The sequence below is a fragment of the Schistocerca gregaria genome, chromosome 8 (genome assembly GCF_023897955.1).
Source record: "Schistocerca gregaria isolate iqSchGreg1 chromosome 8, iqSchGreg1.2, whole genome shotgun sequence".
In the NCBI taxonomy this organism is placed as follows: Eukaryota; Metazoa; Arthropoda; class Insecta; order Orthoptera; family Acrididae; genus Schistocerca; species Schistocerca gregaria.
The window spans coordinates 459067984-459094887 of NC_064927.1; the positions used below are offsets into that span (position 1 = coordinate 459067984).

General features: G+C 42.8%; 1 protein-coding gene across 1 annotated transcript in view; it reads left to right on the top strand.

Annotated features, from left to right (window-relative positions):
• The window catches only part of LOC126284069 (alpha-tocopherol transfer protein-like), a 131575-nt gene that overhangs the window by 28679 nt on the left and 75992 nt on the right, over positions 1-26904 (top strand). The window contains exons 3-4 of the mRNA XM_049982698.1: positions 7086-7245; positions 14666-14924. Coding sequence (XP_049838655.1) covers positions 7086-7245; positions 14666-14924 — 419 coding nt within the window. The remainder of the gene's footprint in view (positions 1-7085; positions 7246-14665; positions 14925-26904) is intronic.

Here is a 26904-nt window from a genome sequence, read left to right on the forward strand (position 1 = left end):
CTATTTAGGATGTTTATTTGTATAATTGTAGAACAATATTAGGGTCGTAATTGTTCTTGGTTGCGATCTGTTACAGTGTGCTCGTTACTTGAGGTGTGGACCCCGTGTTGCACTAGTGCATTTAGGATTGTTTGTCATGGAATGAAAGAATGCAAATTTGTGAGATTTTGGGTGTGTAGATGTATGGTTAGTTATTCCATCTCTAGAGATGGGTTCTCTGTCCATTCCGAAAATTTGTTTTTTAGTTGTTGTTGGTTATTGTGGGAACCAGATGGTTTATCGATTTGTTTTTAAAGTTCTATAGTGAGCTGCATTTTAGGAAGTAAGTTATAGACTTCCTGGTGTACTGTTTGTATGTCGGTCATTTCCTTTTATTAATAGCAAAGTGTTATAGACATAGTGCATTCTTCTACAAATAGCTCTTGTGGGCTGAAGAATACAGTTCGGAGTTCGTTAAAGAGTACATCTGCTATGTTTCCAGCAATATTACTCCGAGCAGTAAGGTACACATTTCGACGCTCGGCGATTGTTGTCTGATAATCAGTCTTTCAAAGCTGATCGATCATAACTGCGGCGACTTCAGTGATCGGGTCCGCGGTTGGAACTGATCGGCAACTCGGTGACCTGCAAGAAAGGTGGAAAGACGTCCACCTGCCATCTGCGATCTGCGGGGTGGTTATAATTGAACTTTCGCTACTCGAGCCAGTGTAGGCGGAAAACAATTTGCCGTATAGGTAGCCAACTTCATAGGAATGATGTTCAGGCTGTGCGATGCAGGATCTGCGTTGTTAGCAGTATGAGTGTTACGATTTTTCGTTAGGTGCCGGTACTGTTACGGCGATGTAGGGCTGAAACGCAGGCGTCATTATGAATTCCAGTTGCAAACAGTAAACATGGGCCCAGACAAGGTGAGCACGGCTTTACTCGTTACGCCGTTACATCAAAACAGCAATAGTGATGCTGCTGTTAGAGTATTGACGCATTGCTCGTGATGTCTCGATTACTCCGTAACACAGTTTGAAAGAAAAATCAAATGATTGTCCGATCGCTCCAAACTGCATGGCGACGAAGATCACCAGATTTGAACTAGAGTATTTCTCTCTGTGGGGTTGGGGTGCCTGAAGGACGGAGTTCATCGACGTAATACTAACACACTTTAGAGGCTGAAGACGAACAGAGCAAAGAAGCCGGTTAACATCCCACCTGAGATGTTTCGGGCAACAGTAGGGTAGTCTCTATTGCCGTTCCAGTCTGTCGTGGATGCAGCTAACCTTCACATTGAGCAAAGTTTGTAAAGTGGAACGTAAACAGGGTATGCACTGAACAAACGATTTCCTCCCACGTTGAAATTAAAAAGTTTCTTTCAATAGTTTTCTTTCTCGTCCGCGTGTCCTTACGAATGTTTCCACAAACTTCCAATGTCCAACGATCGCTCGTTTGTCATGAGACGCTCCCGAGAAGAAACCACCATGCATTTCGACGATGAAAAAATAGGTCCTCGTATCAGCGCCCTGTGTGATGGTGTTGAGTGCCCTCTGTGTGGTGACTGATTGGGATTATGTGGATCGACTCTGGAGAACCCCTGACTGATGTTGCCCTTGTCATTACGGCTGTGTACCATGTGTGACGGTTGTCACAGAAGTGATGTTTACGCCATCCATGATTGCTCTGAGTTCGCAACAGAGATTCTCTACGTGCCCAGTAGGTGAGCAAGGTGCTTCGAAAGTAAAGAACAGAACGAAAAATTTACAATATTCTGTAGCGAACGTGAAAACCAACAGTCGAAGAAAAGCGTTCCGTCTCCTAACAAAAGAGAAAATTATTTGAAAATGACCTATTGCATATTCCAGGCAAACCACAATTCCACCGACAAACCATCCGAGCTGGTAGTACGGGCCAAAACAAGAAGAAACCATTTTGTAAAGATGGGCTCTAAAATGAGTACGTTAAGAGTTACGAGCACTTGTTCATCTTCGCTTCTGTGGAACACATCTCTTCTACCCAATAAGTACTCACAGCTCTTAAGGTATGAGGTTCGCATTTTAGAGACCACGTTTACTAGAGCTTTCGTTCTTGTTTCGGTCTATACTAACACCTCCAGAAAATGAGTCGGTAGAGTTCTGGTTGATCGTGTATATGTTTGGAGTGACACTGCTAACCTAATTACATGTAGAAAATCCTGGAGGAAAAACTGACATAACTGAAATACTTTGTTCAGACATCCGGAGCATGCACTTAAATAAGGGAAATCTGTCACTAACTTAAAATTCTAAAATCACTAACAGTCTGTTACCAGCGAGTACTGTCTCAAGATGGTTGATATGAGATTTTCTTTCTCTTTTTTTATGGCCTTAAGCAAGAAGTACCTGAAATTTTCTAAATTCATTTATGCAGATTTTTTTAACATAGCTTCATTTCACTCCTTAGTTTCCTGAACAAATCCGTTGTTAGATCTTTGACGTCCAAGAAATAATTCTGTTAATTTATTCATGATAAATCTTGTGAATTCCGTGGCCGTTTATAATAATTGGATGACGCAATCAGCCACAAAGACTTTGAATGTTTTATTTTACTGCCATAACGGGTTTCGGGCTACCATGCCCATCTTAAAATGGCTAATATTTTTTGTTGAACAGATGTTTTGGTTAACAGCTTGCGGCTGGGTGGGTCGGTCGTCCGTGTTAATGCTGTCGTTCAGTCCATCTATCTCGATAGAATTCTTGCCCATGTCCCTTCACTCTGGTAGCAGACACGTGCTAGGCAGTGTGAAGCAGCGTTGATGGAAACCACTACCTACCACACACAGGCTGCGTAACTCCAGTTGAAAGTAAGTTCCTGAAAGTTCCTGATTTAAAAAAAATTGGGCGTTCAGGTTATTCAGTCTACTTGCAGAAAAGCATTTAAAATTAGATTAACTCTGCTTTTTATTTATATTGAAACACATGAAATGATGATAAAGTCCGTATTTAATATGGTAAAAGGTTATCATCGAAAGTCCACTGTCCATGTAACAACTATACACTCGAAAAAGCAGCCAGAATTTTAGCAAATCCGGTCCGACTAATTTTCACGTTCGAAAAGTCACACACCTACAACTATCCGCGAGTTAAATATTCGGTCATTTCAGTGGTCTTCTTCGTAAGAGGTGCTTGACAAAATATTCCGTACAGAGCACGAAACACGCCACGTGGAGTTGTTACTACGACCAGAAAGTTCAGGTGCTCATCTATTTCAAACTGTTTAACTTATAAACACCAAACTTTCATTAAAATGTTCGTAACTCCAGTCCTTCAGTCACGATATGTAAGACCCGGAATTAGCTAACTATTTCTTCATCTTAGAGTATTTTTAAGGAGCGATTTAACACCGTATTATACGCAGGCCGACTAGCAAGCGACTCTGTCGAGGTGCTCACCTCTCTGCACACTCCTCTATTCGCGAAGGACAGCTTAATTCTAATAGGCTCTTGATCTAAACGTCCAATCAGAACGTTCCTTCCTGATCATTCTTGCGGCAAATCTTGCCTTATCCAATGACTAATCTGATACTAATTAGTGTCAACAAAACTTCAGTTTCTTGTATGATGTTTAATCAAAAAAAGCAAACTGCGAAATATTCTTCAAATTGATAGATAAATTTACTCCACCTATAACTTCCATTCTAGTTGCTTTTATAAAAAAGCATGTTCACACCGACATACGCCACCTGCAACATAGCTTTCACAAGCTTCGTTTGTACAAGGTTTTACGTAAAACGAGATACTAAATTTCAACGTGTGTCCCACGTACATTCTCTCAATCATTCGCACGCACTCGGACAACAAAATATAATCAAATAATAAGGGATGAAGTAGTGAAGGCAGCAGACGATAAAGTAGGTAAAAATACGAGGGCTAGCAGAAATCCTTGGGTAACAGAAGATGTATTGAATTTAATTGATGAAAGGAGAAAATAAAAAAACGCAGTAAACGAAGCAGGCAAAAAGGAATACAAACGTCTCAAAAATGAGATCGACAGGAAATGCAAAATGGCTTAGCAGGGATGGCTATAGGACAAATGTAAGGATGTAGGGGCTTATCTCACTAGGGGTAAGATAGATACTGCCTACAGAAAAATTAAAGAGACCTTTGGAGACAAGAGAACCACGTGTATGAATATCAAGAGCTCAGATGGCAGCCCAGTTCTAAGCAAAGAAGGAAAGGTGGAAGGAGTATATAGAGGTTTATACATGGGCGATGTACTTGAGGACAATATTATGAAAATGGAAGAGGATGTAGATGGAGACGAAATGGGAGATACGATACTGCGTGAAGAATTTGACCGGGCACTGAAAGACCTGAGTCGAAACAAGGCCCCGAGAGTAGACAACATTCCATTAGAACTACTGACGGCCTTGGGAGAGCCAGTCCTGAAAAACTCTACCATCTGGTGAGTAAGATGTATGAGACAGGCGAAATACCCTCAGACTTCAGGAAGAATATAATAATTCGAATCCCAAAGAAAGCAGGTGTTGACAGATGTGAAAATTACCGAACTATCAGTTTAATAAGTCACAGCTGCAAAATACTAACGCGAATTCTTTACAGACGAATGGAAAAACTAGTAGAAGCCGACCTCGAGGGAGATCAGTTTGGTTTCCGTAGAAATGTTGGAACACGCGAGGCAATACTAACCTTACGACTTATCGTAGAAGAAAGATTAAGAAAAGGCAAACCTACGTTTCTAGCATTTGTAGACTTAGAGAAAGCTTTTGACAATGTTGACTGGAATAATCTCTTTCAAATTCTGAAGGTGGCAGGGGTATAATACAGGGAGCGAAAGGCTATTTACAATTTGTACAGAAACCAGATGCCAGGTATAACAGTCGAGGGGCATGAAAGGGAAGCAGTGGTTGGGAAACGAGTGAGACAGGGTTGTAGCCTCTCCCCGATGTTATTCAATCTGTATGTTGAACAAGCAGTAAAGGAAACAAATGAAAAATTCGGAGTAAGTATTAAAATTCATGGAGAAGAAATAAAAACTTTGAGGTTCGCCGATGACATTGTAATTCTGTCAGAGACAGCAAAGGACTTGGAAGAGCAGTTGAACGGAATGGACAGTGTCTTGAAAGGTGGATATAAGGTGAACATTAACAAAAGCAAAACGAGGATAATGGAATGTAGTCAAATTAAATCGGGTGATGCTGAGGGAATTAGATTAGGAAATGAGACACTTAAAGTAGTAAAAGAGTTTTGCTATTTAGGGAGTTAAATAACTGATGATGGTCGAAGTAGAGAGGATATAAAATGTAAACTGGCAATGGCAAGGAAATCGTTTCTGAAAAAGAGAAATTTGTTAACATAGAGTATAGATTTAAATGTCAGGAAGTCGTTTCTGATAGTACTTGTATGGAGTGTAGCCTTGTATGGAAGTGAAACATGGACGATAACTTGTTTGGACAAGAAGAGAATAGAAGCTTTTCAAATGTGGTGCTACAGAAGAATGCTGAAGATTTGATGGGTAGATTACATAACTAATGAGGAGGTATTGAATAGAATTGGGGAGAAGAGCAGTTTGTGGCACAACTTGACAAAAAGAAGGGACCGGTTGGTAGAACATGTTTTGAGGCATCAAGGGATCACAAATTTAGCATTGGAGGGCAGCGTGGAGGGTAAAAATCGTAGAGGGGGGGCCAAGAAATGAATACACTAAGCGGATTCAGATGGATGTAGGTTGCAGTAGGTACTGGGAGATGAAGAAGCTTGCACAGGATAGAGTAGCATGGAGAGCTGCATCAAACCAGTCTCAGGACTGAAGACAACAACAACAACAACAACAACAACAATAATAATTTTGACCGGTTTTTGTATTGCGTAATGCAGAGTGACTAAAGTTTTAAAAAGAAAATTCTAATTAAGTGATTTTTATGCTCTGACAGCTTTGTAATGGTTTCAAATGATGATGAAAGCCAATCGGTTGTTGTTCTTAACTTGGTGTTAAAAAACAAGCGTAGGTTTTAGGGATTCTAGGTAATTCTCTTTCTCCGGAACTACGACAAATAAAAATCTGAAATTTTAGCAGAATCATCCCATTAATAACAAGACTTTGTCCAAAGTTGGACAAAATCGGATAATAACTAATATGGATTATTTAGATTCGTAGAGGGTATAAACCTTCGTATAGACTGAATGTTACGCTATGCAGTTCTCGCGCAGGCAGCGTCAGCTGTACTGTGAGCAGAGCGAGAGAAAAAAGAGAAAAAAAGCCATCCTGCAACCACTGAACTTGATGGCTGCGTGCCTTAATGCAACGAATGTTACCTCGTAATAACTTGATGGGTTATAAGCATATCGTAGGCTTCGCTGTATGTTCCAGCAGATGCTCACTGGGTTTGTTGTGATGAAGAAAAACACATGTATAATAAATGACCGATGCTCAACAAGTATTTTAAGAATTTGTGAAGTGTCCCACAGTAACTTACTTAAAATATGTGATGTGGTGGATTTCAAGGACGTATACATAGAGCTAGAGAACCATGTGGACCACAACAAAATGAATCACATTCTACTGGAATATATTGTGGGGCAGACATGTGTTAACCAAAACATCTATGTAACGAAAAATGTGAGCATGCTAGAACTAAACCGGTTATGGCAATAAAACAAAACATTCAAAAAGTATTTCCGGCTGGTTGAGTCATTCACAAACTAAAATTCTTTTCTCCTTCACCATAATGGCCTTTTTATTTTTCTTTCGTTACCCAAGGTTGCAATCAAGAATTAGATTCTTATATTGTTTGCAAAATCATAATACAGTATTGTGATCGTGCTTCAATGGGATTGAGGCGCAGACAGCCAAGTTAGATCATGCGACATTCTTACATTGTTCTGGACCAATACTACTTTGTAGCACGATTTCATCTCTCACACCAAAACGTGGCAGCACTAGTTAACCTGCTGCGTGGCACTTGTGTAAAGGTATCGTTTAGTGTTGCGTTGGTCGCCGTGCTACTCCAAAACAAGTACCTCGGCACTGGGGAGGAAGTTATGGCGGGTCGCTCGTTCTGGAGACTGTTGTGCCGGAATCTGAGATTCCCTCTCTCTGCAGATGACGCGTGGCTGCTGGCGTTCCTGCGAGGCTGCGAGTTCTCGCTGGAGAGGACCAAGGAGCGGCTGGACAATTACTACACGCTGCGCTCCCTCATGCCGGAAGTTTTCGATAATCGGGACCCACTCGGCAAGGAGCTGGTGGCCGCAGTCAGCGCCAGGTAGGTCTTTAAACTTTCAGACTGTTTCGCAAAATTCTCCAGATATCCAATCTAGGTCATGTTTGTTTGCAACCCGAGCTTTTCGAGGTAACCACATTTGTCAGGGGGCTGACTGTACCAAACGGTGTCTTTTATACGCGATCCCGAACTCCTCCAACAAAACTTCGAGGTTGTCAGGGATATTTAGAGTATTTTGGTATAAAGGATCGTAATCTACGGTGAAATTTCACAGTAATTTTTGTACGCTTTATGGGTTAGGCGTCGAGCCTGTTCAGTCTTCATAAATTGAATGTCTACCTCATTTTAGGACTTCGAACAGTAGTGATTTCAGTTCGTTTATAGCCAAAGGCTAGCTGCTGAAGTCGTTTACTGTCAGTTTTTTAGTATCCATTCTTTGTGCGTGTTCATACCAAGTGTTGCTGTATTTGGTTTCTCTCTTTCGACTCAGTGAACCGACTCTGGACATTGGCCTCCCGGAGACTGATTTGCGAGCTGTCTTACGCCGCGAAGTTTTCGAACTTTGGGACACTGAATGGCGCGCCCTGCCTTCACCAAACTAACTTCGAGCCATCAAGGAGGATACCGGTGTGTGGCGCTCCTCCTTGCGGGTCTCTCGCAAGGAGTCTGTTGTTTCTCTGGCGGCTGCGCATCGGACGTACATTGATGACGCACGGCCACTTATTGCGACGTTGAGAACCCACCTTTATGTCGTTGCGGATCCGTTTTGACGGTGGTCCACATTTTGTTGGAGTGTCCACTTTTAGCTGTGCTCAGGCAGTCGTTCACACTGCCTGACACCGCTCCCTGCTCTTCTAACAAATGACACTGCCATGGCAGGCTTAGTTTTGCGTTTTATTCGGGCAGCGGCTTTTTATCACTTGATCTGAGTGTTTCTTTTATGTTGTCTGGCCTTTGGCCTACGAATTTAGATCGAATTTTTAATGTGTTTCTCGGTGGTTGGCTTTTCTTTTTTTTTTCTCTCTCTCTATGGTCAGCCAACCACTGTCACACACTGTGATTTGCAATTCCTTTTGTCTGGTTTCTGTGTGTCTTTCGTGTCATATGTCGTCTGTCGTCTTTTCCGTTGTTCGTTTATATTCTATATGGATGTTTCCAAGTTCAGGAAAAAGGGACCAATGACTGTAGCAGTCTCGACCCCTTAATCCCACAAACCAACCAACCATCTCTTTCAACTGCCCCCCCCCCCCCCTTTCAGTTGTTGCTGGACTATTTCGTTTTGTGTGTGGTCTGTAGTGGAGTAGCCTTCCGTTCTTTTCAGAAATTTTGTTTCTGATGTTCTTTTTGCAGGCACCCAGAATTCACTCCCATAATGAAGTTCTGGAAGAGCTACAGTTATATAAAACATTACAAACGTTTGTCTGGTCTTATCTTCAAATAATTATACAATATATGATGCCACATACTTCCAAATATAGCAAATCTTATATCTAAAGAAACAGGGCGATTTATCTGAACTCCAAAAAGGCATCATCATTAGCGTTCGGATCAAGAATGTAAGCATTTCCAAAAAGGCAAACTTTGTAAACTGTCGGCGTGCCATCGTGTACCGTTCATGGCGAAAAGGCGCTATCCAAAACTGGCACCAAGGCAACTGTGATCCACCACGTGTCACAGAGGACAGAGGCGAAAGACAGCGGCCTAGGCGTGCACAGACGAACAGACTTGAAACTGTTGAGCTACTGGCAGCCCAGATAAACTAAGGAGCTACTAACAGTGTCAACTCAACGACCGTTCAGCGAATTTTACTGCTTATGCCCCCCCTTAGAAGACACCTGGTTCGTACACCCATGCTGATTGCTGTCAATCGGTGACGAAAGTTGGGATCTGCTCGGCAGTACCGAAGCCAGATGTCCACTGAGTGGCGACAAGTGGCATTTTTAGATGACATATGGCCGCTGGTGTGTACGGCGTGAAACATCTGAAGGCGAATACCCTGATGGTCGGAAGTATACAGAACAGAGTAGCGAGCGTCATAGTCTGGGCAATCTTGTGGCATTACTTGGATAATGTCTTCATTCTGGAAGACAACGCATCAACACAAGTGTCTCTATTGTTGGCAATCCTAACATGCAATTTGTTTTTGCTCGGCTTGATGGCATCTACTAGCAGAACAATAGAATCAGTCACACAGCTCGCAGTCAACGTGCGTGGTCCTAGGAACACCGGGATATGTTCACCTTACTCACCTAGCCATCAAACTCCTCGAATGTAAACCCAGTCGAGAATCTATGGGACTACCTCGATCTGGCTGTTCACGCCATGGATCATCAACCGAGAAAACGAGCATAATTGGCTACAGCACTGGAGTGTGTATGGCTCCACATTCTTGTTGGCACCGTCTAGAACCTCACTGACTCCCTGCTCCTCTCTGTGGTCTGCACTGCAAAAGATGATTATTCTGGGTTTGACAAGTGGTCACACAGTGGCTGGATAGTGTATAATTCCCTGGTAAACTGACCTTGAATAAAACCGCAAACAGCTGTTAATGATTAAATCATCAGCTGTTTGTGGTTCTATTAGAGTTCAGTTAACCATGCATTAAAGTGCTGTGGCTGCCCACATTATAGAGTTCTGATACACGGCTGTGGCCAGGGCTTCAGGCAAGTCTCCGTAACCAGGCACGCATCTTATGAAGAAAAGAGTGAAATTTAATTGGTCAGTAGAGTAGGAGGAGGCATTCAGTCAGTCAAAGGAATTTTTAACAAATGAACATGTATTAGTTTTCCCGGATTATGAGAAGCAATCTGTGCTGTCGTGCGATGAGAGTAATTATGGGCTCGGCTCTATAAGGCAGAAAGAGAATGGAGCAGAAGATCCACGTGTCCACCACTCACAGCAACTGGATTGTGCAGGAAAATAACCACTTCGCAAAGGCCGTTCTGAGCAGCATATGTGGAATAACGTTTAGTGTTGTATGCATGGGAGAAAATTAATGATCATTACGGAATATGCAGCTTTGAAGTGGCTCTTAGGACTAAAAGACCCTTCGAGCAGGTTAACACGTTGGGCGTTAAAAATCAATGGATTTGATTTTCAGGTAACGCAGCCACATTGTAGTATTCAAGTGACAGAACTCGGATTACGTTTCATGGTAGCAGCTCCAACGCGAAATAAGGTATTACAGTAGGCACAATGCCATCTTCTAGTAGAATAAAAGAACGACTTGTAGCTGAATAATATTGGTGGTTGGCACATAAGCAGGGTGTAGATCATTACGTAAAGAAGTTAGAGCACTTGCCCGCGAAAGGCAAAGGTGCCGAGTTCGAGTCTCGGTCGGGCACACAGTTTTAATCTGCCAGGAAGTTTCATATCAGCGCACACTCCGCTGCAGAGTGAAAATCTTATTCACGTAAAGAACTGTCTACCATGCGCACGACGAGCTGAATTACTTCATCTGTGTGTTCGAATTCTTGGACACCACCAGTTTGGGCGTCTTCGGTACTTTAGCACAAACACAAGCAAGGACTCTTTGAGTTAGCGACAACAAATCACATCTCACATTTGGTAGAGATAACTATTATAACATTTCAGCTCCTCAACACCAAATTAAAACGTTCCACTTGAATTTGTTTGCACTTATAGCGATCCCAGCTTCCTCAACCAAATTAAAACGTTGCATTAGGAGGTGTCTGCTTCGTGCAAAAGGTCTTAGAGTTCATATTGACGACAAGAAGTAATTCTTCATTACAGACGTTTATTTACAAACAGAACTGAGAGACTTCACAGACTCAATAACTGACTCTCAAAGCTAACCGCACTGCATATCCGAACTGGCAACTGACTACTCCTAGGTGTACTAATATCCTTCCAAACAATGAGAGTCTTTGACAATGCTTTGTTCACAATACGATAGCAATTCACGACTTAAAACCAAATCAGACATTACAGAACTTTAGCACAGTTTAAAGCAAGTAAAAGGATCAGCACATATAAATTCTTACAAGCATAATTTCCAAATAGATTTTATAACATTTTTCTACCAGCTTCTGGATAACCTTCACCAGATTTGTACCGATGTTTCCAGAAATATCTTGACATTTGATTCTGGATATTTCTTGAGTGATTTAGAACAACTATTTACATGTAAAATGATTTAAATCGTGTTTCAAAACGTAAATAAATCTTTTTAGCAATATTTCTTGATACAAATCGTCTTTCGAAATTAGGTTATGAAACAGTTTTCACAAGTTTTCTTATTTTTGCGATCATAATATAGAATTTCTCCATAGAAAGTTCCAGAAGTGTGCATTTAACGTTCATTTACAGACTTTCTCTTTAGCTGGTGAGTTTTTAAAAGTATCTTGTCCATATTATACGAAATAATTAAGCTCAAAACTGATAATTTATACAATTAATCAGAGCTACAGCAAACAGTGAGTCTTTCTTTTACAAAATGAAATATAATTAAAAAATTGAATGAAAATAGGTTACTAATACATATTTACATTAATTCTATTTTTGTTCTTTCTGTGCAAAATGTCCTAATATTGACACAGTACAATATTTAAACATCACCAAAGTTTCCCTTTACATTTTGCGTATCTGTATCAACATCCCCTAAAAGTCTACAGTATCGAATACTTCAATATGTCCCAATATGTCCTGTAATGTTACACTATTCAAAATCAATCGTGAGCACAATGGTAAATGATTGGTTATTAAAGTTCGGTACACCAGATACCTTAATTACGCGCCAAAGTACTTCCTTCTTGCCGGAAATGATCAATCAACTTTGTTACTTGTTACAAATCTGTAATTTAAGAACAAGCACTTCACACTCGGAAACAAATGGTAGCTCAGAACAGGTCCACAGGATGATAGGGCAGATGGCACTGCGTCAACAGTCTCCACAACACGGTTGTAAGAAGAACCATAAAAAGTGGAGTAATAAAAGGGAAGAGTATCGTGTAACACAACAGAGAGACTTGAGTCGCTGCCTTCCCTGGCTCGCCCGTATCAATTTCCGTTATCCGTTGTGCTAAGTAATAGCGTAATTCAGTTACGGGGTTAGATTAATCTTGTTCCAAAACGAGCCTTTTACTCATGGAATGTTGATTGTCCGGAAGTGCACTTAGCCTTTACAAAAGACGTTAGATCCCCTCGTTCAGAATCTGCGTTCAGGAACTTCATTTTAACTATGTGTGAAATACTCAGGGATAGGAAACCAACATATTCCCTACGATTCCCTTTCAACCTGTGGTAGCACACCTGCCCAGGGAGAACGTAAATTATCTCAGCCCACCCGGTAGCAGCATTTCTTGGGTTGCATCGTGTTGTATACAGGTATTACACCGGGGACCTACAAGCGACGGGAATGCTTGTTCCTGCCGTAGCCCTCAGTGGTTCACAACAGGCCACAGCAGTCCACCCTGTGCGGTTCGGTCCCCACTGATCCCAAAAAAGTTGCAATCTTGGACGTTGGACGGAAAATCTTACCAGAAATGTGTAGAGGATTCTTGGTATTTTAAACGAAGTGTTGACCACAAAAGTAAGAACAACTAAAGATTTTGCCGTGTCTTTCTCCTTTTCATTCAATCCGTGATACTTGGTTTTTAACTGACAGTTTATCTGCTGTGCTGAATATATATTCCTGAACGTGGTCTTCAGGTGTGGGCGAGCTCTTTAGGCGAGCTGTCTAGACCTGAGACTGTGCGATCGCTACGCAAGTTGGTTTTAAGCTCGCTCTTAGTGTGCGTCTCTTGACACTTGCCAGTGATGGTTTACGTTAATACAAGTTTGTCCACACGTTCTGCTCTAGTTAAATGGTGAAACTGGGACACCATAACTGGATCACCAATGTCTTCCAGCTCGGCAACCATCTGTCTTCTATCTCATCAGTAGATAGTTTGTGTCCCATATGCACCTCTACCTACCTTAGAGCGATTTGTGGATGGTACACTGCTGAAGGTTTAGCCCCTCTGGTGGTGAGACATTACCCTTAGCTATACCACACTCATATCAGAAGTACACTACTGGCCACTAAAATTGCTACACCACGAAGATAACGTGTCACAGACGCGAAATTTAACCAACAGGAAGATGATGCTGTGATACGCAAATGATTAGCTTTCCAGAGCATTCACACAGGGTTGGTGCCGGTGGCGACACATACGTGCTGATACGAGGAAGATTTTCAACAGATTTCTCATACACAAACAGCAGTTTCTGTGATGCCTCGTGTAAGGAGGAGAAATGCGTACCATCACGTTTCCGACTTTGATGAAGGTCGGATTGTAGCCTATCGCGATTGCTGTTTATCGTATCGCGACATTGCTGCTCGCGTTGGTCGATATCCAATGACTGTTAGAATATGGAATCGGTGCGTTCAGGAGGGTAATACGGAACGCCGTGCTGGATCCCAACGGCCTCGTATCACTAGTAGTCGAGATGACAGGCAAGCCATCCGCATGGCTGTAACGGATCGTGCAGGCACGACTCGATACCTGAGCCAACAGCTGGGGACGCTTGCAAGGCAACAACCATCTGCACGAACAGTTAGGCGACGTTTGCAGCAGTATGCACTATCAGCTCGGAGATCACGGCTCCGGTTACCCTTGACGCTGCATAACAGACAGGAGCGCCTGCGATGGTGTACTCAACGACGAACCTGGATGCAGGACTGGCAAAACATCATTTTTTTCGGATGAATCCAGGTTATGTTTACAGTATCATGATTTTCGCATCCGTATTTGGCCACATCCTGGTGAACGCGCATTGGAAGCGTGTATTCGTCATCGCCATACTGGCGTATCACCCGGCGTGATGGTATGGGGTGCCATTGGTTACACGTCTCGGTAACCTTTTCTTCGCATTGACAGCACTTTGAACCGTGGATGTTACATTTCAGATGTGTTACGACCCGTGGCTCTACCCTTCATTCGAGCCCTGCAAAACCCTACATTTGAGCAGGATAATGCCCGACCGCATATTTCAGGTGCCGTACGGGTCTTTCTGGATACAGAAAATGTTAGACTGTTGCCCTGGCCAGCACTTTTTCCAGATCTCTCACCAATTGAAAACGTCTGGTCAATGGTGGCCGAGCAACTGCCTCGACACAATACGCCAGTCACTGTGGTAGTGTTGAAGCTGCATGGGCAGCTGTACCTGTACACGCCATCCAAGCTCTGTTTTAGTCAATGCCCAGGCGTATCAAGGCCTTTATTACGGCCAAAGGTTGTTGTTCTGGGTACTGATTTCTCAGGATCTATGAACCCAAATGCGTGAAAATGTAATCACAGGTCAGTTCTAGTGTAATATATTTGTCCCATGAAGACCCGTTTATCATCTGTATTTGTTCTTCGTGTGGCAATTTTAATGGCCAGTGGTGTATTAAGAATGGTTGTGTATAGTGTTGGTATTATCTCCACTGTGCGATGTTGGTATCCCTGCTGGTCCGTAGGGTGCTGCTGGAGCTGCCGGAGCCGGACGAGCAGGGCAGCCGGGTGTTCGTGCTGCGGCTGGGCGCCGCCGACCCGACCACCATCCCCGTGGAGAGGGTCTTCAAGCTGAACTTCATGGCGGGCGACCTCATGCTGCGCGACGACCCGGCGGCCATCATCTGCGGCAACGTCATCCTGCTCGACCTGGACGGCGCCAACATGGGCCACGTGCTCCAGATGACGCCCGCCTTCGTCTCCAAGATCATGACCATCCTGCAGGTGAGTCCACTGTTTGCTGCTGCCGCCATGAAACTTCGTCCCCCCCTTAACGTCTTAATAAGCCAAAGTACGTTGTCGTGAACGGCAGGTGTTTGTGAGGTACAAGGATATCATCAGCAGCGCTCCAGACAAATGCGGTAGCACCACACTGTTCTTTTATATACATAAACGATCTGTCGGATAGTTAGTTGCATTCCGAGGTCGTTTGTTGATGACCCTGTAGGATATAGGGCTGGGTCGTTTGCAGATGAATGGGTCCAACGGAATGGTTCACTGAAGTGGACTGAAGCACCAGGGCATGATCTCTAAGGAAGGGTCCGTCACAGTTCACTTCGATCGTAGCCCGTTTCGCTCCCAGAATGGTCGTTCATCGTCCAGTTTGCTCGCGGCCGGTCTCGTTTCCGGAACGGTCGTTCACTGTTTACTTGGAACGTGCTCAGTCTAGTTCAGTCAGTCGGTCTCGTTCCTCGTTCCCACCTTGGTCTCGTTCGTTTTCGGGTAACCACTCCTTGCATGTTTCTCTTCAACCTGTTTATAGTTGTGTAACTTGTATAAAAAGCAAGTTGTATCTAATATTCACTTTCTCATGCAACTAACAAAATTTCCTTCTCAGTCGTTCTAATCAACTGTACAACACGTCATCACTACTGGGCAACTTCATCATAGATTTTTTCATTTATTTGATTTGTGCTTGTTCTTACGATGAAAAATAGTGTTTGCCTTTTACCTCGAAATACACTGTTCAGAAGTACTATACCAACGCAAAACGTCATTACTTCAAACTTTATTATTAATACTGTATTGTTGCATTAACTTCAATAATAGAACCTATAATCCTACTAAGCGTGTGTTGCAAATTTCTTTTATACATTCTTATTCTTCGATAAAGACTCCTTTTCTTGTCCTGGAGCCTTAAGAGGGTACTGAGACACAACCTGAAGTGTATATACAATTTTCTTTCATTTTTTGATTTATTGTAGCGTTCCACAATCTTAACGCCTTTCCTATCCGGATAATTTACAACTTCACTCTAGAAACAACATAGAGTTGACAGCATCTTCATTTACGTGCAGATGTGAAGAAACCGTCTTAAACAACTTGTAACTGAAATTAACTTGTTTAAAGGTACTCTTACTTTACTATAAACGAGCAGTTCAATTCCATTAGTGCAAATTTTTTGATTCGGTCGACCCCTACTTAAGTATTTCATCTGCTGTTTCTGCTTCACGATTCAGCCCAGTGACTGTTTAAATTCGTGATTACGAAAGATTAAGGTGACATAACGGGGGACAGGAACTATAAATGATTCTTCAGATTTGGAATACCACATGTTTTAAAACAATCATATATATATATATATATATTCCAAAGAATTATGAACTCTAAATACGGTACTTCGGCTGTTGAGATACATAGTGGTAAGGAAAATGCAAATAGAATAAATTGCATTCTGTTCAAGTTTGAATTAAACTTTGTCACTGAACATATTTTTTTTTTCCAACACGCAAATGGTTACCATCATTCACCTTGCATGGTAAATCTCCTTGGAACACGGAAAATACTCCATGAAATGCTTCTTCCAGAAGAGAGTTCACAGTTAATTCAAAAACTTTCGTACATACCAATGAAATTCAGTTTAAGAGAAGCCTAAAGAATTTATTGGTGGCCAACTCCTTCTACTCCATTGATGAATTTCTCAGTAGAACCAACTGATTTGTGTGTAGTACAATCTAACTTCTGCACAATTTCAGTGCAGTAATATGTTCTTTTTAAATAAGTATTATAGTAGTTGTATTACACGTTTACTACCTTATAAATAAAACAACTTTTATTTTAAATACAGTGCATTAGTATTTGTAAAAATGATCCTTTCATATAGTGTTCATTAAAAAATGACAATCATTCCACTTGGGACCTGTGGAACGGTACAGTGGCTTATTCATTTGAGTTGTAAACATTTGTTACGTATTGTTGTTTTTCTGACATGTTCTACATCCTGGAAGACCACCTCACTACGGATCAATTGCAATGACAGTAAATCTAATCTACTTTCACAGATAATAGTCTATTTTCAGTTGTTTATTGCTATTCATGCCCGCACAGTTACATGTAAAATTACCTGTAAACGAACGTAAATCCAAGCCAGTGTACGTGTTCGACTAAGAGCTGCTCCGGAAAGCGAATGACGACAGTTAGTCCGCGGTGCTTCGTGAACAGGTTACGTAATCCGTAGTTCCATTCATCCCTGCTTTGACCTCTGCGTGAGTTGCGGTCACTGGCCCGTCGCATCACTTCACTAATTTGACGCTTTCAGAGAACACATTTACATGAGGAAATCGAAGTAAGCGACGTGCCGACAAAATTACGAATGAATTTATCATGCGGAAGTAATACTTGGCTGTGTTTGATGTTTTTTTCTGGAAATTTATCTGAAATCCATGCAGCATGCACAGTTACATAATAACGGACGGCGAACGAGTAAAGACGAAAGGTTTACAGAAGGAACCATCACCAGTGAGCTTAGTTTCCAACGATGAATGGGTTTTCCCGCTCTTAGTATACAGGAAAGAGACGTTGCGTGACTATAGCCTGTAGCCCGCAGCATACAGGATAACTTATGTCGAACTTCTGTTTCGTGTGGTGGATGGCAGCGTGCTGCTATTGTAAAAAGAATTACTGCAGGTGACTTGGAAAACACACTCCTGTAATGTTCGGATACAGATCAGTGTCGTGCTACTTTATACAGTCATGTCGATTAAATACTTAGGAGAAACGTCGCAATAAGGCATGAGATGAAAGGCGCACACGCCAGTAGTAGAGAAGGCGAATGATCCTCTTCGGTTTCTTGCGACAATTCTAGAAAAGTGTAAATTTATAAAGGATATCACCTACAGAATACTGGTGTGATTTTTTTCTCTTCATTATTGCTGAAGTGTTACTGACCTCCACAAGCTCGCCTAGAACTGTGAAATTCAGAGACGTACTGAAAGACCTGTCAGCGGCAGGTTTGATAAACACACATAGAACTGCTGAAAATACTCCGTGATCTCAGTGCATTTCTGGGCGGAACAACGACGTTCCTTTCGCAAGAACGTTACTGAGGAAAAATATGAAAAACCGGCATTTTAGGCTGACTGCAGAAAGATACTGTTCGCGTAAGGACCGCTGAGACTGATACAATTGTTTTTAATTAAGCACATTACCGGTTTCGCGGCTTACAGCCCCATATTCATGTTCAATCTAGATATTTCATAACCATAATGTAATTACGAACTGCACTGAAAATATGTGCTATTATATAAAGATTATTTGGAGACTTACACTCAAAAAACTTATTACATTAATCCCAAAAGTTCCCAGCGTTCTCAGTCAAGGTATTGCCGGTCTGAGAATATTATCAAAATTTAAAAATCTAGACCTGCGAATAATAATTGAGAAGGTGGGCCATGGTTCCAGAAGCTTCTTAATTTATCATTCGAAATCTGCATTAACCCTGAAGCTAATGGAAGGTGTACATAGTGTAGCAAACCTTGCTGAAAATCTTTTAATACTTTCAAACAAAAGAAAAGGGCCAGGTTTTGAGTCTATTGGAGGCAGTGGGAAAAAAATTGTAGATACATGAAAGATAGTACATAGAACACGCTGAATAGTTAGTTGGCCTTCAAGCTTCATAATATTTTGACAAACTTTGAGTGGTTGTACGGTTAACTAAGAGTATATTGCAATGGAGTGGTCCGGCGCTGATTGTGTCTTACACAGCGTCCACGTGGTAGTTACTATTTACCTGGGCAGTCAGTGTTTCCTGGTAGCCTGTGAAGGCACGACCTACGTACACAAGCTGCGCCTTCTGTATCGGGTCTAAGATAAATATGAAGGCAGCATGCCTAGCTTCATCTTTGTGCTTACAGTCTTGCACTATTTCCAGCGTTAGCTACCCTTATTACGTACATCTTGAAAATCAGTGTTCGCCTTAGGAGTGCTTAGTTTTCTCAAGATACTTGCACATGCAAGGAACAACCAGTGTATCGGTTCAATCTACCGGGCAACATTATTACAGAATATTGCCTAGACGACCTTCTCAGTCACCCTTCGCTCGTCCAGTTTTTTAACTTATACTCAGAATGAGATAAAGGGAGTTGGATTCATCTATTAGGGATTAACGTAATTACTTTTGTAACTATAAGCTTTCAAATAGTCTAAAATAGCATAAATTTGCAATACAGTTTATAATTACATTTCGGTTCTTAAATGTGTAGTTTGCATCTGAAGATGCGCTTGTAAGACGTGAAACCGTTAGTGTGGACAATTAGAACACAGTTTTTGTATGTTCATGCTTTTGACTGGAGGTCTGGGGGACTATGGCCATTCGCTATTGTAAGAAAATGAAACACCTCCAGCTGTTATTGCTACGTAATATATTGTGTAGATACCTGTTTCGGCGCTTCAGAGCACCATCTTCAGGCCTTAGTTGATGCTAAAGATGTCATCACGATCATCAGTGGCCAACACAACTGGTTTACGTAGACTCTCTCTGTGATTCCGTTTCTCCAACCATCAACTTCTGGCAGTTGATGGAGAGACATCACAGTTACAGATGGTCTGCGTAAACCAGCCACTGATGCTTCGGATGTATGAACCGTGGCAGCCCCTTCAGGATTAAGTAAGGCCTGAACATAGTGTCCTGATGCGGCGAAATTAGTAGCTACATAATAAATGACATAACAAGAACGGCTGTAGGTGTTTTCTTTCCTTGAAATTCGAATAACGTGTTACCAGTTGATAGCGGAATCTTCAGCATCAGACCTTCAGCAGCTACGGATACCCTACGTGCAAAATGGTTTGTCGCTTTTGCCTAGCTCCATATGAAGGTGAAAAAGGAAAGGGATGACTGGTAGTAGCACAAGGTACCTTCCGCCATGCATCGTGTGACAACTTGCGGAGTGTCTGTGTAGAAATAGTTACATATGTAGCATCGTCTCTTATGCTGAGTGAATTCGGCGTGTTAACATCAGACGCTGCATGGAAACGGTTTTTACAGACTGTATCATAGGTAATAGCGAAATGCGACACTCGTTGAAGTATACGAGAACAGAAGCAAAGACATTTCAGCGAACACGAGGCAGCAGAGAACCCGTTTGGGAGATAGTCGCGAACGTGTCTTAAACAAAAACCCGCCGAGCTGCTATCAACATAGACACAGCAGCAGCCAGGCGAACGAGTCTTCCCTCTAAATGGAGTCGGCCTCCAGGTAATACCTAGCCACAAGGAGTGTACAATAATTCAACATAACAAATTTTAAATTGACGACTTACGTTCGTATATAAGTTAAATTAAAAAACACACATGGGTGAAATTGGACCCCATTGAGAAGGGGGATTAATCGAAAGATTACATTTCATTTCCCTTTCCACTCGCAAATAGCAAAAGAAAAAAAAAACTGTCTGTATGCCTACGTATGAGTCTTAATTTCTTGTATCTTATCTTCGTGGTCCTTACCTGCAATGTACGCTAGAGACAACAGAATCTTTCTGCAGTCAGCTTGAAATCTACGTCTATCTACATCATACTTCGCAAGCGAACAAATTCGGTGTGACGAAGGGAACTTTCGGTACCACTATCTGATCCCTCCAGCCCTGTTCCACTTGTGAATAGTGCGTGGGAAGAATGATAGTCGGGAAGCCTTTCTTTTTGCTCTAATTGCTCGAATTTTCTAGTCATTGTCAATACGCTAGATGTTGTGGAGTGGAGAAGTAATATTTGTCTGACTCCTACTGAAAAGTGCTGTCGCGAAATTACAAGAGTAAATATCTCCTTGATGCACAAAGCCCCTCTTGTACCGTCTGCCAGTGGAGTTTGTTTAGCACCTCCGTAAAGCTCTATCGCCAGCTAAACGATCCCGTAACGGAACGCGGCGCTCTTCGTTAGATCTCTCTCTCTCTCTCTCTCTCTCTCTCTCTCTCTCTCTCTCTCTCTCTCTCTCTCATATCATCGGTGACTCACTTCCATAAAATAGCACTGTTGCTGTGGTCTTCAGTCTTGAGACTGGTTTGATGCAGCTCTCCATGCTACTCGATCCTGTGCAAGCCTCTTCATCTCCCAGTACTTACTGCAGCCTACATCCTTCTGAATCTGCTTAGTGCATTCATCTCTTGGTCTCTCTCTACGATTTTTACCTTCCACACTGCCCTCCAATACTAAACTGGTGATCCCTTGATGCCTCTGAACATGTCCTACCAACCGGTCCCTTCTTGTCAAGTTGTGCCACAAATTTCTCCTCTCTCCAATTTTATTCAATACCTCCTCATTAGTTATGTGATCTACCCATGTAATCTTCAGCATTCTTCTGTATCACAACATTTTGAAAGCTTCTATTCTCTTCTTGTCCAAACTATTTATCGTCCATGTTTCACTTCCATACATGGCTACATTCCACACAAATACTTTCAGAAACGACTTCCTGATACTCTTAATTTATACTGGATAACAACAAATTTCTCTTCTTCAGAAACGCTTTCCTTGCCATTGACAGTCTAAATTTTATATCTTCTCTACTTCAACCATCTTCAGTTATTTTTCCCCAAATAGCAAAACCCCTTTACTACTTTAAGTGTGTCATTTCCTAATGTGATTCCTTCAGCATCACCCGACTTAATTTGCGTATATTCCATTATCCTCGTTTTCCTTTTGTTGTAGCACAGGGAGAGATATTACATTATAGAACCTGAACACTATTTCTGGGTTTCGTTTTAGTGTCCTTATGGTGCTACATACCATTTGGAATTTATGCAGTACGTATGTCTCTGTTGTTGTCGAAAGATATGATACACTGCCGGAATTATTTAGTACACCTGGAAATGTGTAGATTTTGATCTGATAACGGGATATACCGCCCGAGGGACCGCACATGTACTGATGACAGTTTCAACGTCGTCCGCTAAAAGTGTATACCTACCAAAGCGCAATCTATGTCTAAGCTTTAATAGGGAACGCTCTCAGCCAGAAGGCATGGTGTAAAGCGAACACGCTATCGTGCCACGGAGACGCACTTGTGCTTCTTACTGTAAACTGAGCGAGTTTGAAAGGAGTGAAATTGTGGCCTTCCGGGTGGCGAGAATGTCTCAAAAGTTGGAGGTGCTGCATCGGTTGTGCAACAATGCTGGTATCAGTGGTCACGTGAATATTTTCACACCTGCAGACCAGGTTCTGGACGTCCACGTATCATAAAACGCACGCCAGAATCGTCTTATTGTAACGGCAGTAGTAGCCGATCGTACAGATATCACGGCACAGATAAGAGGGTTTGAGTTTCCAGACGTGCCAACACGAACTGTTGCTCACACCCCTAGCCTGTATTCCACTCACGCCACAGCATCGGTGTGCACGGCTGGACTGGTGCCGTCAGAGGATCACTTTGGTCACTTGGTCTTCAGCGATGAAAGCAGATTCCCGCTGCATTCAGGTGAGAGCCCATTGCGCATACGACGTAGACCTGGGGAATTCTGTTTCGTAGAGTGCATTCATCCAAAAGAGTGGCCCCACTCCAGGCCTTATGGTCTGGGGTGCGGTAAGCCACAACTTTCGTGCTCTTTTGGTGTTCGTGTAGGGGTCGCTAACCTGCGCTGCGCTCGGGATGTTCAGAATGTTGTTAGACCCGTTCCTCTTCCGTTCTTGCAACAGGAACGTGATGTGTAGTTCCAGCAGGATAAAGCTCGTCCACAAACTACACCTGAAACTCGACGTCTTCTGGAAGACGTGCAGAAATTTCCCTGGCCAGCACGATCTCCGGACCTGGCGCCCATCGAGCACTTGTGGGATAGGATGTGACAAGAAGTGACTCGTCCGACAAATATTGCACAATTACGTGAACAGTTAAAGCAGGTATGGCATAACGTATCCCAGGACAGTATTCGCCGTCTGAACCATGCCAGTGTCACCTTTTGCACTGCCAAACGTGTAGGCTACACCACGTACTAATATCGGTGTTTCAGCATGGGTCGATACCTGGTATCGTCAAACCGGTTGTGCAATTCATCTGTCAGTGTAATCATTTCATGTAGTCCTAGTTCACTGTTGAAATAGTAAATCTTGTGTGAACTGGAAATCTCCAAAAGGGTATACTACTTTTTGCCGGCAGTGTTGGTTGCTTTTTCGTAATAAGCGATCACCTGTGTTTCTTTAATGAAAAGATTATATTGAGCTGAGCACAGCTCTGACTTACGTAATTCTCTTTGCAATCCATCTTCTGTCTCACCTATAAGCGGCTGGCCGTCAGCAGATGACAGCGTATAAAAAAATTAACTTTATCATAGTTTAATGCGTTGTGTTGGAAGTGTACCTTGCTTCATACGAGTGGTGTCGTCTAAAGACATTTTACAGTGTCGGAGAAAGACTACGTCCTTGTCTTTTTACTTGATTTGTAATTAATTAGCGCTGTTATCTTCCATTTTGTAGAATTACCTGTGTATTCAAATTCAGGCTCTTTACTGCTGATGGAAAAATATTTAGGATATCCATGTCTTCGTAAAATTTGCTTTAGTGTCTTCCTATCTAGCTCGTTGAACACTTTCTGAAACTCGACGAAAGCAGTACACGTCGGAAGATCATATTCTCTCCACTTCTCCAATATCCTACTTCTTCGTGTGTATTACCAGTGCTAGATCTTCCTTCTCTAAAATCTTTTTGAACTTGATCACTTTGCCTCTGCCACGGGTTGGATCGAGCATTAGTATCTTAGCGTGTAATTCGAATCCTGTGTTCAAGATACTTATTCCCCTGTAATTTTTGGTGCTGGATATGTCTCCTTTCTTAAAGTCTAATACTGTATTTGCTGTAATCACTACTCAGTTATGCTGTTCCCACGCCACAATATATTTATGATATGCAGGTATTGCAGCAGCATTCCTCTGTATTCCAGGAGAAATTCCTGTTCACCTGGAGACCTTTCGGTTTTTTTTGTTTTCTTGATATTTCTTCCGCCAACGGTCTTGGCGCAATGGTAACACCGGTTGCCGTCACATGACTAAAGTTAAGCACTGTCGGGCAGGGCAAGCACTTGGATAGGTGACCATCCAGTGTGTAGCGGCTCCGGTCTCGGAAACTTTCATACGGCTGGGACAGCGGTGTGCTGACCACATGCCCCTCCAATCCACATCCAGTGACGCCTGTGAGCTGAGGATGACACGGCGGCCGGTCGGCAGATTTGGACCTTCATCTTGTGGGAGGAGTTCAGTTTAATTTTAATATTTCTTCTAATGCATCTGTAGCTGTGGGATTTAAGTATTTTGTTTCCATCATCTCTTTTACACCAGATTCATAAGAAAAAGCCGGACAGATCTGACTCTCTTTAGAGAAATTGAGATTATCTTAATTTCTGTCCACCCAATCATTGCCTTAAACTGCTATAAATTATTGATAACCTGCTTCTAAGATTTTGTATTTAATCTGAACAATTTTCTGTTGGGTGGGTTTGCTACACACTATGTTGTTGTTTGTGCAATTACTTTCCAAACGTTATTTCTAAACTGCACCTTGCGGTATACCTTTCGTTACTGAATTAAATTGGCTCTAGAGGCAAACAGTCTGTCGACAGAAGATCATTGGCTGGTCGCATATGCTCCATAAGCACACACATCCCCTTCAGCCGTGGCTGGCTCATGCTGTGTTGGATTCAACCTTGGTTGCTGTTGTATGTATAGTCTCCTGTAGTTATCGCGATTATGCTGTTATCCTCTCTTCCTGCGGATGGCAGCAGCTGTGTGTGTAAGTATTAGCACCTTGGACTATCTTTGCCCTCGTCGGTTGGTGTGGAGCAGCGAGGAAATCTCAACGGCACGTAGTTTGGCCGGGCCTGCTGGCAGCCTCTATGCGGTGTCTGAGTGTGGTGCTGCTCCTATTTCTACGAGGTTCGTGGCTTGCCGATCCTGGACATGAAAGTTGAGTTTTGACTTAACCTACCAGCAAGCCACAACTGTTCACATTATGCCGTTTCGAATGCGTTGTCGGCTGTTAATAAGATGTTCCCGCGAGCAACAACGTGTGTTTCCAAGTTGGCAAATTTTAGCCACCCTCTAGTGGAGTTTAACTGTACTTAGTTATTTGAATTGAAGTGCACCAGCGTAATCTTCTGCCTTGTGGCCGTTACTGTCCAGCATGGTGTGTAGTTTGACAGTTCACTGAACAATTGGTTCTGGGAGCAATACCTTCTATGTTGTTAGATTGGACTCTGTTGTGTGCTGGTCGGGTAGAGCGGAGTTATTCTCCTGGTGGGTCCGTTGACTGACTGTCGGTTGGGTTGTCGTTGGATCGACAGTGATTGGACCGACTGCCTGTCTCACCTGAGCGAGCGTCGATGTTTGAATTCCAGGTCGACCCTCCAAACTCCTGAGCACCCTCGGGTGTACTGCCTATTCCTGTTTGTTCTCGCTTTCTGTCTGTTTGTTCTCGCTTTCTGTCTGTTTGTTCTCGCTTTCTGTCTGTTTGTTCTCGCTTTCTGTCTGTTTGTTCTCGCTTTCTGTCTGTTTGTTCTCGCTTTCTGTCTGTTTGTTCTCGCTTTCTGTCTGTTTGTTCTCGCTTTCTGTCTGTTTGTTCTCGCTTTCTGTCTGTTTGTTCTCGCTTTCTGTCTGTTTGTTCTCGCTTTCTGTCTGTTTGTTCTCGCTTTCTGTCTGTTTGTTCTCGCTTTCTGTCTGTTTGTTCTCGCTTTCTGTCTGTTTGTTCTCGCTTTCTGTCTGTCTGTTCTCGCTTTCTGTCTGTCTGTTCTCGCTTTCTGTCTGTCTGTTCTCGCTTTCTGTCTGTCTGTTCTCGCTTTCTGTCTGTCTGTTCTCGCTTTCTGTCTGTCTGTTCTCGCTTTCTGTCTGTCTGTTCTCGCTTTCTGTCTGTCTGTCTGTTCTCGCTTTCTGTCTGTCTGTCTGTTCTCGCTTTCTGTCTGTCTGTCTGTTCTCGCTTTCTGTCTGTCTGTCTGTTCTCGCTTTCTGTCTGTCTGTCTGTTCTCGCTTTCTGTCTGTCTGTCTGTCTGTTCTCGCTTTCTGTCTGTCTGTCTGTCTGTTCTCGCTTTCTGTCTGTCTGTCTGTCTGTCTGTTCTCGCTTTCTGTCTGTCTGTCTGTCTGTCTGTTCTCGCTTTCTGTCTGTCTGTCTGTCTGTTCTCGCTTTCTGTCTGTCTGTCTGTCTGTCTGTTCTCGCTTTCTGTCTGTCTGTCTGTCTGTCTGTTCTCGCTTTCTGTCTGTCTGTCTGTCTGTCTGTTCTCGCTTTCTGTCTGTCTGTCTGTCTGTCTGTTCTCGCTTTCTGTCTGTCTGTCTGTCTGTCTGTTCTCGATTTCTGTCTGTCTGTCTGTCTGTCTGTTCTCGATTTCTGTCTGTCTGTCTGTCTGTCTGTTCTCGCTTTCTGTCTGTCTGTCTGTCTGTCTGTTCTCGCTTTCTGTCTGTCTGTCTGTCTGTCTGTTCTCGCTTTCTGTCTGTCTGTCTGTCTGTCTGTTCTCGCTTTCTGTCTGTCTGTCTGTCTGTCTGTTCTCGCTTTCTGTCTGTCTGTCTGTCTGTCTGTTCTCGCTTTCTGTCTGTCTGTCTGTCTGTCTGTTCTCGCTTTCTGTCTGTCTGTCTGTCTGTCTGTTCTCGCTTTCTGTCTGTCTGTCTGTCTGTCTGTTCTCGCTTTCTGTCTGTCTGTCTGTCTGTCTGTTCTCGCTTTCTGTCTGTCTGTCTGTCTGTCTGTTCTCGCTTTCTGTCTGTCTGTCTGTCTGTCTGTTCTCGCTTTCTGTCTGTCTGTCTGTCTGTCTGTTCTCGCTTTCTGTCTGTCTGTCTGTCTGTTCTCGCTTTCTGTCTGTCTGTCTGTCTGTTCTCGCTTTCTGTCTGTCTGTCTGTCTGTTCTCGCTTTCTGTCTGTCTGTCTGTCTGTTCTCGCTTTCTGTCTGTCTGTCTGTCTGTTCTCGCTTTCTGTCTGTCTGTCTGTCTGTTCTCGCTTTCTGTCTGTCTGTCTGTCTGTTCTCGCTTTCTGTC